This window comes from Lampetra fluviatilis, chromosome 11 (genome assembly GCF_964198595.1).
Source record: "Lampetra fluviatilis chromosome 11, kcLamFluv1.1, whole genome shotgun sequence".
NCBI lineage: Eukaryota > Metazoa > Chordata > Hyperoartia > Petromyzontiformes > Petromyzontidae > Lampetra > Lampetra fluviatilis.
In genome coordinates, this window is record NC_136285.1 from 15,286,827 (window position 1) to 15,301,009 (window position 14,183).

At 59.8% G+C, this 14,183-nt stretch overlaps 1 protein-coding gene across 1 annotated transcript in view; it reads left to right on the plus strand.

Annotated features, from left to right (window-relative positions):
• The window catches only part of LOC144934881 (plexin-A1-like), a 133,856-nt gene that overhangs the window by 93,642 nt on the left and 26,031 nt on the right, over window positions 1–14,183 (plus strand). The window contains exons 13-16 of the mRNA XM_078861137.1: window positions 5,175–5,332; window positions 9,755–9,875; window positions 12,077–12,213; window positions 13,474–13,641. Of these exons, the coding sequence (XP_078717263.1) occupies window positions 5,175–5,332; window positions 9,755–9,875; window positions 12,077–12,213; window positions 13,474–13,641 (584 nt within the window). The remainder of the gene's footprint in view (window positions 1–5,174; window positions 5,333–9,754; window positions 9,876–12,076; window positions 12,214–13,473; window positions 13,642–14,183) is intronic.

The following is a 14,183-nucleotide window of genomic DNA, read 5'->3' on the forward strand; positions in this document are numbered from 1 at the left end:
GTGGGAAGTCGCGGAAGCGGATGTCGTAGAGCCGTTCCGGAGGTCCTCCTCCGATTGCACCCTGGTACCCACGCTGGCGGGCATCGAGTGCCCACTGCTCAGCCTGCCGTTGCGGTGCCCACATCGCTCCACGCGCAAAATCGTACTTGCGTGACGCTTCCTTCGGTCGCATCGGAACCCGGCACACGGCACGCCCCACGAGCCGCCGGCTCAAGTTGTTTCTCATCAAGCCCATCAACCGTCGTCACCGTCGCCACGATGGTCGTCATCGTCACGAGAGGAGAGTGCGCTCGCGCAGGCCCCAAGCAAACCGGCACGACTCCCACCGCGCAATCCACTCTGCCGCTCGCCGACCGACCACGCGGATAAATATACGGTGAGGAATTAAGCCCCAGGGGCTACTAATGTTAGGGCAACCGGACAGCCCCCCCTTCCCCCCACCCCACCGTCTTGCCCCGCCCCCGCTCTCTGTCATGACGGCAGCCGGCGACGACGTGAACGATTTGGGGGCGCACGCGGCGCAGCTGCTGGCCGTGTCCACGCGCCTCTCCCTCGTCTGTGCGCTCACTGCGCGGCGGCGGGGGGCGGGGGGCTGCTACGCTACTGGACGAAGGCCTCCCCGAGCCATTGCCGTTTCTCCCGATCGCGCGATGCAGCCCGGCCATTGTCGCTCGCCCTCGACAACCGATCTCGAACCGCCGCCTCCACCGCCGCCGTCAGCACCGCCGCCGCCGCCATCAATGCCGCAACTTCCGTCACCGCCGCCGCTAGTGCTGGCGCTGCCTCCGCCGGCCAAGCGGATGGTGCACGTGCGTGGCCGCGCGCCGCTCGCTGACATTTGTGCCAGCGGGCGCCACGCGGCGGGCCCCCCGCGGGCGACACGCCGAGCCAGCGTTTTCTAATATTTATTCCTCCCCACTTCCTCGCCACCGCGCGGCCCCAGGCGCACGAGCGCCGAGCGCCGCCCATGAATAATTAATCCTCGGGTCCCCAGCAGCAGGGCCCACTTTACGACACTGAGGCGCCTGCTCGCGCCTGCCACTGTGGGGTCGTCCGTCTTCCAGAGCAGGAAGCGGGGGTTGACGGCGATTGCCCAGACGCCGGTCGGCTTCTCGCTGCTTGCTGGTTTGTTTTGGAGTCTCCACCTTCTGGGAAGAGATCATCGTCCGCACCGTCGTTTTCGTCGTAGTGAGGCTGGTGGCGATCGCGTGCGGGCACAGGTGGCCTGCGCAGGTCACCTGTGCCACGCGCGCGAGGGGGAAGCACTCCATCTCGTACAGGCGTAACAGGTGGACTCCACATTTTTGCCGTACCGCCTTCTCCCGGCAGAGCCAGGGTACGGCACCTCCTCGACGCCCGCCCGCGGGAATGTGGCTTTCACAACATCCGTGTGCGGTGATCCACCAACCCTCGCTGCTGCCTCCACAGCGCCGGGTGACAGGCAGCCACGTGGAACTGCATAGCCACCGCGGTGGGGGTGGTGGCTTCCTGCACCGCTGCCGCCACTGTGAAGGAGCAGCGGCCGTGCAGACTTTGCTGCGTGCTGCCGGAGCCATCCCTGAGGCTCATCTGGCAGCGTGGAGAGAGCGCCGGCACCCTGGCACGCCGCAGGAGACGGCGCGGCCCCCGTCGCAGAGGCGTGCGGCCGGGTTGAAAAAAAAATCTATTTGTCAAAAACAATGACTGCTCGCCCCCCCCAGCGAAACAAATTGTGGTGGGGGAGGGGGGGGGACGTCCTGGCACCCCCCCGCCCCCCGATGACCTGGATAGCGATTGCCATTGTCACGATCGCTAATGTCGCCGCATTACCCCGGTCGATTCCGTGACAGATGTTTGTTTTCACAGGCGTCATTTGCAACCATCGATTAATTTTTAACATATTTCATTTAATCATTGTCATCGTCATCGTCGTCAACAACCCCGGCGCATGGCTTGATGTTTCGTGTTTGTCCGGCTGGCTCAAGGCCGTGAACGGGAGATGCACATAAGAGCAGGCAATCGTGTTGACGTTCGACAGAAAGTAATTCACCAAAAAGTTTGTTTACTGAAGGTCCGCGACCTGACCCAGGCAGAGAACAAAGCGGATTGGAGGAGAGGAAAGCGTCTCTGAGACGGCCGCCTCACTGACATCTGCGAGTCGCAGAGCGACATACGTTGCCCATCTCGGTTGAACCCCCGTCTCCCCGTTGCTGTGGGCGCGACGTCGGTTCAGGGAGCGCGCCTCCTTGCGCGACTTGAGCCGCGTCGACGGCCGGGGCTTGCGGTGACGTTGGGGTGGAGGCACGGCGGGGGGCGGGTGGACCTCTCCCCCTCTCTCTTCCCCCCTCTGTGCTCTTAGGCAATGAATGTCGGCTGTGCGTGGTGCCAGCGATCGAGGGCGTGCATGCCGGTTCCCACTCGGTCGCCTCGCGTCTCCCCCTCCACCCTCCGCAAGCATTCGCGTGCGACGCTGCCTCTGCTGCTGCTGATCATGACGATTACGATGCTGCTGCTGCTGTTGATGTTGATTAGAATCGAATTGCGGGCAGCAGCGGCAGAGAAAGGAACACTTGGTGACCGAATGGAACTCGCGCCGTCCTTGCGTGCGTGTCTGTTTTCATCGCGTAAACATTTTATAATGTTTTAAATGTTTAATTATGTTGATAGAAAGCCGAGATTGGGGTGCGCGGTGCCAGCGGACGGCGTTGTGCGAGGACTCCTTCTGGGTCTTGTTGTTCTTTAAACGCCGTCATTACGGACATTAGGGGGGGGACATTACCCACGCAGGTCTTATTAATGTTTCCCGTGGAATTCAGAAGATTTTGGGGGGGGGGTGGGGGGGAGTGGGGGGATGTGGGCCGGGGGGGGATGGGGGGTGGGCTTGGCAGGGTTTGTTGCCAATGGAAGGGCAGTGAGGGCACGGGAAGTGAGGGATACAAAGGCGGCCGGGCGTGGTGCTGGCCACCCACCCATCGTGTGCCGTACTGCCTATCATAGGTGCTGTTGCTCGCTAAAAGCCCCGACACTTGAAGACTGTACGGGGCGTGTGCGGGATTGGGTTCCATTACAAGCTTGCTACGCAAGTGAGCTGCTAGACCATCTCGAGGTGTTATCCGAGTGAGATATTTGAATTAAAAAAGACAACAACACAATGGGTACGACCCGGAAACCCGCCGTCGGGGAGCCGAACAGCAGAGCTGCGAGGCCCTCCGAGTCGGGAGGAGCGCTCCGAGTCGGGAGGAGCGCTCCGAGTCCGAGGGCTCGCAGCAGAGGGCCGAGCCTGGACAGAGACCCCCCGCGTAGCGTCCGCAGACCGTCGGGGCGAGCGCCGTCAGCAAGAGTCTGCGACGGCCGGCACGGCACATCTCCGAGCCGATGTTTGTTTTAATGCTGCACCGTGTGCTCGCTTAGGGTTGAGTCGACCTACGGGAGGCCCCAGACCACCGTGAGCGGGTATCGAGCTCGGGTCTCTGCCAAGTTCGCGGTGCACGGACACACAGGCACGCACGACACTCGCCGCTCGAGTGAGATGCGTGGAATCTGCCCTTGAGCTCATCCAATTAGGGCTCTACTCATAATTGGCTTCTTTCAGTATCGATTCTCGCCATGATTACAGGAAGCTACGGTTTAAACGGCACCGGTTTATTGTTGTTAGCGGTGTAAATGTGTAAATAATTAATTAAATTGCCGCACAATTAGCGGCGCGGATTCTCGGTGAGAGAGCGGCGGTGCGCGGAGAGGCACCTGCCGGGAGTGACAGCGCGGGGCCGAGCGAGGAGCGCGCGGAGTCGAGAACGCACGCACACGCAGGTTGGCGGAGTGCAGGGGCACTGCGAAGGCTTGCGGAGGCCTCTATCCAGCAGTGGATAGATCGTCACCGACACGATTAACGGCGAGAGCTGCAGAACCCAAGCCCCGGCCGGCGGCGCCGGTTCATCACCGAGCCCCCTGCCCCTCCCGCCCCTCCCCCCGCCCCTCCCCCCGCCCCTCCCCCCGCCCCGTGTCCCCCCGCGAGAGGCCTCGTGATTTATTCATGTCAACGGCCGCTCACAAAAACCACGCGCACGCAAATATATATAAGTACCTTGACCCGGAGCCCTCGCGGCGTGCGGGCCGGGCCGCCCGCGGCCTCTCGCATCGCTCGCCGCGCCGCGGGTCTCGTTACCGTAAGCGGCAAACAGGCGCCGAAACGCAGAAATAACGAGACGTATGGCCGGGGGGGGGGGGGGGGGGGGAGCGGCCAGAGCGGCCCGCTGACCGAACGAGTGGCCCGTGACGGCCCGCTTTGCGTACGTCGAACTTGTTTCGCACCGCACGGAGCCGACCGACCGAGCGGCCGGCGGACTGAGATCGCATGAAATGAAGATTGCGGCGGCGCGACATCGCGAGCGGGGGGAGCCGGCGCTGCCAACTCCTTCGCGCGGAAAGCCGTCAAACCAATCTCGAGCGGCTGCCGCGTTAACCTCGCAAGGCTGCCGGGAGAAGATCGGGCACGGCCGGTCGCAAAGTAGCGGAGTGGAACGGCGTTGCTCGGCGCTCCTCGCCGCGGACACGGCGTTCAATCGCCCATTTTTGGTCAATTTGAAAACATTTCGCGGCGATAGAGGGTCCCTGGCACGCTCCCAGCCCCGCGTCACGACCTCTTGCCAAGGAGGCGCTCGGCTCCTCTCGTGGTTTTTTGTCGCGACACAAAACCTCAAGACAAAAACCCCAGAGTTGGCAACGCTGAGTAGGAGGGGGGGCAGCGAGTGGGGGGCAGGGCGAGGGGGGCAGGGTGAGGGGGCAGGGAGTGGGGGGCAGGGTGAGGGGGGCTGGGCGCGCCGGTGGGTATTGCCACTTGGCGTGCGCGCCGTGAGGAGTTGGTGCAAAGCTGCATGCGTGTGTCTCTGTGTCTGTCTTTCCGTGTCTATTTTTTCGTGTGCTTCTGTGGTTACACGTGTCCGCCTGTGTGTACGTGACCGTGTTGACCCGTGCTTGCCTGTTCTAACTCGCATGCAAACCTTGCCGTGCTTCGCCGTGATATTCGCGTGTACGTAAGCGATCCTCCGACCTGCGTTTAGCGCGTACTCGTGCGTACCTGTGATCCCTGCGTACCTGTCGCCGTGGTAACCTCTGACTCCCGTTTCACCTGTGCACCTCTCACCTGCTCGTCCCCGTGGTCACCCGCGATCGCCCGTGCGCTCGTGCGTCCCCAGGTGAGCCCTCTGACAGGGCCGCGCGAGGGCGGCACGCTGGTGACGATCCGCGGGGAGAACCTGGGCCTGAGCTTCTCGGAGATCGGCCGCCACGGCATGGTGATGGTGGCAGGGGTGGCCTGCCAACCGCTGCGGGACCTCTACATCCCCGCAGAGCAGTACGTGTGCATGTGCGCGCGTGTACGTGTGTGCGCGCGTGTGCTTGTTTGTGCGTGTGCACGTGTGTGTGTGTGTGTACGTGTGTGTGTGTATGCACGCGTGTGTACGTGTGTGTGTGTGTGCGCATGCATGTGTGACATGCTGGCCTTCATACGTGCCCGCTAACAGCATGTTCAAGCTCGAGGGGAGATCTTTGTGTTTACTTTGTGTGTGCACGTGTGTGTACGTGTATACGTGTGTACGTGTGTGTACGTGTGCGCGGGTAGCGCTGGCGCAGTGTACCCCAGTTCGATTCCCGCTCATGGCCAACGTCGGTTACAAATTTTCGTACCGGTGCTGTGCCTTCCCTAGGTTCACTCAGCCTAAAATGAGTATCTGAAAGACATCAGCATTTCAGCACTGGGGAGACAAAGACAGCCGGATGTGGTGCGGCTACCCACGTTCTCGTGTGCTGTGCCGTCCTTAATAGGCACTCTCTAACTACACTTTCCCCAACAGTGTGTTAAAGGCTATGCGGGGGATCTTTGTCTCTGTGCGTGTTAGAGCACTTTTCCCAGTGAACTCGCCGTGACACAGAGGATCTAATTGAAGGCAGCGGTGCAATTTAATCCAATAAACCAAAACCCGCTCTGCCTGTTTGGACGCAATATTTTGACTCAATATCCCACCCGCAGTTCTCCCTCCGAGTTCGTAAATTGATTTAGAAGATGAAAAAAAAACCCAACCGAGGCTTTCATTTTCTGCGGCGTCGTTACGAATCGCTCCACGGCCAAACAAAACCAAGAGTGGCGATTCGACCTGGGCGCACTTCCCGCGGACGCTGAACTCAAAACGACGGTGACGTTTACGTGCGCACACAAAGTGACGCAAACCGCCATCGGCGTCGGCTGCGTCGTAACAGCAGCGGAAGACGCGCGGCGCGTCAATGGCCGCTTTTACTTACCCCCGATCCCCACGCCGTCACAATAGAGTGTCAGCTGCTGTCCGTTCGACCGGCCCGATGATAATTCGCCGCTCGCGGAAATCGATAAGTGGGCCGTGTCCGGCGTCGTCTTCTTCATTCCGTTGTGGGCGGCGGCGCGCTGCCCCGGCGAGGCGTGGTGTAATCGTTCCGAAATCCGATATTCGCCGGGAAAGGTCATGTTCCCCACCTCGGGACCCCCCTCGGGTCCCCCCCCTCGTATCCCCCTCCCCTCCACCCCCTTCCACGCTCGTCCACGCTCGTCCACCCCTCGTCGCTCTCACTTCGCTCCTCGAAACACTCGGCTGAACTCTCTGAACAAAGCGCCCCCCCTGCCGCCAGCGGTGCGGGCTCCAAACGGATTATTGTTCCCGCACGCACACACGCGTGTCTGTGCGTCTGTGTGCATGTCTGTGCGTGTGTGTGTCTGTGTGCGTGTGTGCGTCTGTGTGCGTGTGTGCGTCTGTGCGTGGGGGAGCGGCGGTTAGCGCGATGCGCTACGAACCCGGCAATCCCAGTTCAATTCCCGCTCACGGCCAGTGACAATTATGTGAATCAGTCCTCAGCCTCCCCTAGGTCGACTCAGCCTTGAATGATTTCCTGGTTTGGTGTGTTAAACAATAGTGCTCGGGAGAGAAAAGGGGACTCATCGGTGCTCGCCAACAGCTCTTGCCCCACCAGCGTGTGTAGGCTACACGGGGATTGTTGTCTTTGTGTGCACGTGCTGCACTTTGTGCAGAGCACACAGAAGCATGCACACCGATGCAAATGTTTTGACGCCCCTTTTAGCGGGCAGGAGACCAATGTGGCCTAGCCACATGATCGCTCACTCACCTGCTCACTGACTCACCTGCTCATCTTTTCAGCTACTCAATGACTCACGAGTTCCCCTGCCCACCTGTTCATGGCTCAGCTGCCCACGTACCTACCCCACAGTTCACTCTCTCGCCTTACACTCAGTCCCGGCAGCTCGCTAACTGACCTACTCACCCACCCACCCAACAGATCACTAGCTTCCTAAACAGCTCGCTGACTCACCAGCTTACTCACTCACCAGCTCACCAGCTCACTCACCAGCTCACTCACTCACCAGCTCACTCACTCACCAGCTCACTCACTCACTCACCAGCTCATTTACTCACCATCTCACTCACTCACTCACCAGCTCATTCACTCACCAGCTCACCAGCTTACTCACTCACCAGCTTATTAATTCACCAGCTCACTCACTCACCGCTCACCAGCTCACTCACTCATCAGCTCACTCACTCACTTACTCACCAGCTCACTCACTCACCAGCTCACTCACTCACTCACCAACTCACTCACTCACCAGCTGACTCACTCACCAGCTCACTCACTCACCAGCTCATTCATTCACTAGCTCACTCACTGACTCACCAGCTTACTCACTCACCAGCTCACCAGCTCACTCACTCACCAGCTTACTAATTCACCAGCTCACTCACTCACTCACCGGCTCACCAGCTCACTCACTCATCAGCTCACTCACTCACTCACCAGCTCACTCACTTACTCACCAGCTCACTCACTCACCAGCTCACTCACTCACCAGCTCACTCGCTCACCAGCTCACTCACTCACTCACTGACTCACCAGCTCACTGACTTACCAGCTCACTCCATCGACCAGCTTACTCACTCACCAGCTCACTAACTGGACCAGATCACCAGCTCACCAGCTCACTCACTCGAACCTTGACGTGTGCTGGGCTCCTGTGCAGAGTTTGCACCGATGTCTGGGGCCCCCCTCGTGTTGAAGTCTTCCCGCGGACAGCTTATTACATTATTTAGCTGCTTAGCCTTCAGTTTACGTCTCAGAGTCTCCGAGCATCTTTTATTAATGGCCAGTGTTGATATGTGTGCGATTTTAATGTTCTTTGAAACAGATACACACAGATGTATTCCCCCATTCTTAAATGCACTCATCTGTCTCATAGATGTAAACAATAACAATTATAATGTGTTATCTGAAGGGCAATGATTGCCCGCTATTTATCCAGGACAGCTTAACCGAGTCTCAAGACTCGCCTTCAGGAGGGTCCTGCTCCTACTTCACTGGAATATTTGACTCCGCGTGGAAGGAAAAAACCGGAGACCCCGGAGACAACCCAGCAGCCTGCTGCTGTACGCAGGGGGGGGGGGGGGGAGACGCTCAGAGCTCCGCACAGATAGATTCAATAATCCATTGCTGTACTACCATCTTATAGCCACCTCGCAGCCCAATGCTACAGCTCTGGGTGCCTCCAGGTACTAACCAGGCTCAACCTGGCTTCTCTTCAAATATCTGATGAGATAGGAGAGTACATTCATCATCACCATCACCCATTATCTATCCACTGCTGCTGTAATGATGAGCACGTAATGATATTACTCGACTTGAAGTAGGGTATAACCACGTGTAGAGTAATGGGGTCACATCACGCCTGCAACAAAATAGGGGTGCTAACATTCACAACTTGCCCACTCACCCTGGGTCGTGAATCCTGCGGGCAGGCTCGCAATCTGATGGTTGTGAGTTCACATCCTGACTGGGGGCGAGGGGAGGAGGGGATTTCACTCAGCTCATCATCTCTCCGGGGCGATAAAAATCAGCATCACCCTGTGGGCGGAGAGACTCGGCCCTTCCATAGGAATGTAGAATTCCCACCACAAGTCGCTCTGCGTGGCTGTGAAGAGACGAGCCGCGCTGGCTCAGAGTGTCGTCTCTCTCTCTCGAGCGGCAACCACTCAGTGGCTCTAATAGCAGGAGAGGGGATGGTGGTGCCGCGGGACCGCAGGGCAAAGGTCCACCCCCCCCCCCCCCCACCGTCAGCTCCTTGCCCTTTCTCCTGCGGTGAGAGACGCTCTCTTGCGGTGACAGCCGTCGCTGCGCGGTCTGGACGGATTCTTATTAATGTATTATTCGCTTTACCCACATTCCACTCAAATAGTTTGAAGTTTTTAATCGGTTGAGAGCCCAAATTTGCCGAATGCGAAGATTGCACGGCAATCCGCTCAATTGGGATCGCGCGCGGAGCGGCGATCTCCGCTCGCCCACAGGCGGACTGACGCCCCCCAGGGCGATCGCGTGGATGAGACTTGACGCTGGTCTCCTGAGTCCACGCCCCGCAACGCGAAGTCAACAGGAGAGCCTGGAGCCGCCGCCTCTCCGCTGCGCGCTCGCGACGTGCCACTCCGCGTCGTTCGGCACGGCGTCCGATGTTTCGATCCACGTGCCTAGAGCGTGAGCTCGCGAATCTCGCGCGCTTGGGTACCGTCGCGAGCGTCGGGATCGAGGCGCCTCGACGATGATGAGACCTTGACTACGATGACGACGATGACGATGATGAGACCTTGACTACGATGACGATGATGAGACCTTGACTACGATGACGACGATGTCGCATCGACGACGATCCGCGAGGCGCGTTCTCACCGGAGCTTGTGCCGCCACGCAGGATCGTGTGCCGGATGACACGCGCCGACGGGCGGCACCAGGTTCGCGGGCACGCGCACATCTGCGTGGAGGAGTGCGTGGCGCAGTACATGGCTCTGTCCAAGCAGGTCTACACCTTCGTGGTATGTCCCGCACACATGCACACCGCACGCCACACGGCACCACGTATGTAGGGTGCGGTGCCACGCATGCGCACGGATTTTCCGGACCCCGTGGCTGGCGGGGGAGAGTTGATGAGTGATGGATGTTGGGGTCGAAGGGCGGTGGAAGCGGGGGGGGGGGGGGACGTGGGCCGGGTGCGAAGGGAGACGGAGAGGTGGTGGAGCGTGGGTGCGAAGGCGGCGGGTAAGGCAAGGACGCGTGATCTACGCGCGTCACAACCTCGATCGATGGCAATAACGCCAACGTCAATGGGCACCGGATTAAATACAGGCATGGATTTTTATAAAAACTGAAATCAATAACGGCATGCAGGTAATGTCTTCGGTTAAACCGCCACGTATAAATATTTCACAATCGCAGCGGAGCGGCTTGTGCTGGCAGGTGCCATGGGTCGCGCTGGCTCACCCTGCGCACCTCCTTCAGCTGTCGCCTCTCTCGCAGGAGCGTCTCAGATCCTCCACGGACCCTTCTGCACCGACCTCTCCATTCTCATCTCTCTCTGCTCCCCTCCACGCACTCTCCTACCTCTCATCTCTCTCTACTCCCCTCCACGCACTCTCCTACCTCTCATCTCTCTCTGCTCCCCTCCACGCACTCTCCTACCTCTCCCCTCTCATCTCACTCTGCTCCAGTAACCAAGGCTCTTAGTGGAAGCCCCTGGTCAACCTTTGCTCTGTGGGGGGTCGCTCATTCTCCTCTGCTGACCCCACAGTCTGGAACTCCCTTCCCGCAGCCATCCGTGCTGTCAGCTCCCTGCCCCCTGGTCAAGTCCTGGCTCCTGACCTTCCTCCTCTCCTCTGCCTGTGACCAACTGCTTCCCTCACACAGAGACCCATACACCCGCGCAGAGACCCATAGACTCTCATAGAGGCCCATAGACTCACACAGAGACCCATAGACTCTCATAGAGGCCCATAGACTCACACAGCGACCCACAGACTCTCATAGAGGCCCATAGACTCACACAGAAACCCATACACCCACGCAGAGACCCATAGACTCTCATAGAGACCCATGGACTCACACAGAGACCCATAGCAGAGACCCATAGACTCACACAGAGACCCATAGACTCACACTGAGACCCATAGACTCACACAGAGACCCATAGACTCACTCAGAGACCCATCGACTCACTCAGAGATCCATACACCCACGCAGAGACCCATAGACTCACACAGAGACCCATAGACTCACACAGAGACCCATAGACTCACACAGAGACCCATACACCCACACAGAGACCCATATACTCTCATAGAGGCCCATAGACTCACACGGAGACCCATACACCCACGCAGAGACCCATGGACTCTCATAGAGACCCATAGACGCACACAGAGACCCATAGACTCATACAGAGACCCATAGACTCACACAGAGACCCATAGACTCACACGGAGACCCATAGACTCACACAGAGACCCATAGACTCACTCAGAGACCCATAGACTCACACAGAGACCCATAGACTCACACGGAGACCCATAGACTCACACAGAGACCCATAGACTCACTCAGAGACCCATCGACTCACACAGAGATCCATACACCCACGCAGAGACCCATAGACTCACACAGAGACCCATAGACTCACACAGAGACCCATAGACTCACACAGAGACCCATACACCCACACAGAGACCCATATACTCTCATAGAGGCCCATAGACTCACACAGAGACCCATACACCCACGCAGAGACCCATGGACTCTCATAGAGACCCATAGACTCACACAGAGACCCATAGACTCACACAGAGACCCATCGACTCACACAGAGATCCATACACCCACGCAGAGACCCATAGACTCACACAGAGACCCATAGACTCTCACAGAGTCCCATTGACTCCCACGAATGGACATACAGAGCCATAGACCTATAAAATAAAAACACCTGACTCTTTCTCTACGATATGTTGACAAGCGGTTGCATTTGCACGCTGTGTAACTCCACGTCGTGGTGTATCGTGTTCCTGCATGGGGATCAGCGGTGCAGCGGTTGGCACGCTGCGTGGTGCTGTGCACCCACCCCCTCCTCGTGTGCTGTGTCGACCTTCATAGGTGCTGCTCGCTAACAGCACTTGCCCCACCAAGACTACACTGGTGATCTTTGTCTTTGTGTGTGTGCCCCTCTGCCACCGCCCCACCCCCCCAGCAACCCGCGGTGCGCACGGTGGCGCCGGCGCGCGGCCCCGTGTCGGGCGGCACGCGCGTCTCCCTCCACGGAGCGCACCTGGACGCCGGCAGCGCGGTGCGGGTGGCGCTGGGCAACGAGAGCTGCGTGCTGCGCAGGTGACGGCGGCGCGGATGGCACCGCCGGATCGATCGGGGCGTTCGTCGGGCCCCGACGGGCATCGTCGTGGAGACGGGAGGGAGCGTGAGCGTCGCCGCTGTTGCCGCCCGTGGTCAAATCGGTTTTTCGCGCGAAATGAGTCGACAGCCTTAGCCGGATTAGCCGGATTACACGCGGGGTCTCCCGAACCAGGCCCCTCGGCTACAGCGTCTCCACGGTGAGCGACGCCACCCCCGATCCGCCGTGCCGAGCACCCCGCCGGTGGTCGCCGCGCCGCTCGCCACCGGAGCGGCCGGCAGCTTCCCTTTTGACCGGCGACCTCCACTCTGAAGATTGGCGGTCCCGTGAACTCTGACCTCGTCGCTTTTTACCCCTACCTCTGGCCACGTGACCTTTGGTCCCACAAATTCTGGCCCCGCCACTTCCTGCCTCGGTGACCCCCCGCCCCGTGGCCCTTGCCCCCCGCGACCTCTGCCTCGACTTTCACGGCCGTGCCGCCACCTTCCGAGGACGACGCGCAGCGGGGGGTCGCGCCGAGCGCCGCGGCGCACTCTGCCCAGGCCTGGCGGAGCGTTTACCGCTCGGCAATTACGGCCGTGCCGGCGGGACGCGACGCCGCAACGCTCCGGCTCTTGTTAGTCTCGGTCGCCCGGAGCGGATCGCTCGGCCTTTCCACTGGCGCGCGGTGACCGCCGTGGCGGTAATTGCTCTCCAGGTGTGATTTTTCCATTTGATTAGTGCGCCGAGCCCTTCGCCATAATTAACCGTAACAGCTGCCAAAGTCCATTTTTCAAACGTGGACTAATTGGGGACTGGGGTTAAAAAAAGAGCAGGGCGAAAACATCGGCGCTGCCACCGACGCACGGGGCCGCCGGACGGCACGCTCCCCATGCCGCCGGAACAAGGAGGATGCCGTGCCGATCCGTCGACCCGACGGCGAGCGCCGGGGAGCGTCGCCCCCTCCCGCTCGGTTCTGACACGATGGCGCTCGCCGACAGGGACTGCGAGCGCCGACCCGTGTTCGATTCTCGCGGAACTATCGGCCTCGCTGGCCCGCATGTAGCGCCATTCTCGGAGCAACAGGTGCTCGCCGGTAGCTCTCGTCAGCGCCACTCTGCTCGGTGTGAATAGAGAGGTCATGAACTTTGAACTCGGTCTCTGTGTGCGCGCGTTTGTGTTTGTGTCTGTTTGTGAATGTGTGCGGCTGTGTTTCTGTCTGTATCTGCGTCCGCGCGTGCGTCTGCGTCTGCGTGCGGCAGTCGGAGCGCGGGCGAGATCGTGTGCACGTCCGCGTGGGCGCCCCGCGGGCCCGACCTCGTCGCCGTCTCCGTGTCTCTGGACGGCGCCGAGCTGAGCAGCGCCCTCCGCTACGAGTACACCGAGGACCCCGTCGTGACGCGCATCGAGCCAGAGTGGACCATCACGCAGTACGCGCACGCACACGCACGCGCGCACGCGCGGCCAAAACGCTCGATCCCACACTGGAAATGAGATGGGGAGAACTCATTCGATGGAATCTCGGACAGCCTTCTGTTTATTTGAGCTCACGTACACATACGCACTCACACGCGCGTCCATTAAATGCACGCGGTGGGAACGGCAGGCACAGCGGTTGGCTCGGCGCGCTACGAACCCGGCGACCCGAGCTGTATTTCCTGCCACTGACCAGCGTGGTGAAGTATGGTCAAACAATCACCGGAGTGTCGATGGTCTTTGCCTCACTCTGCCAATGGGGCACTGAATATCGCGTTGAACCAATATTGCTGAAATGATGCACTGCCGGAAGGCCGTGTGGCTGACAGGATGTGTATAATTTAATGTGGGAAGGCGGCAGCGTATCATCATTACACAGCGGGGGGGGGGGGGGGGGGGGCCTTCATCCAGCAGTGGAGCGGCGGGCGCCGGGCGTGAACGATGAACGCCGCGAGAGGCTCGAGCAAAATGAGGGCGGCGGCTCCGAGCGGGAACT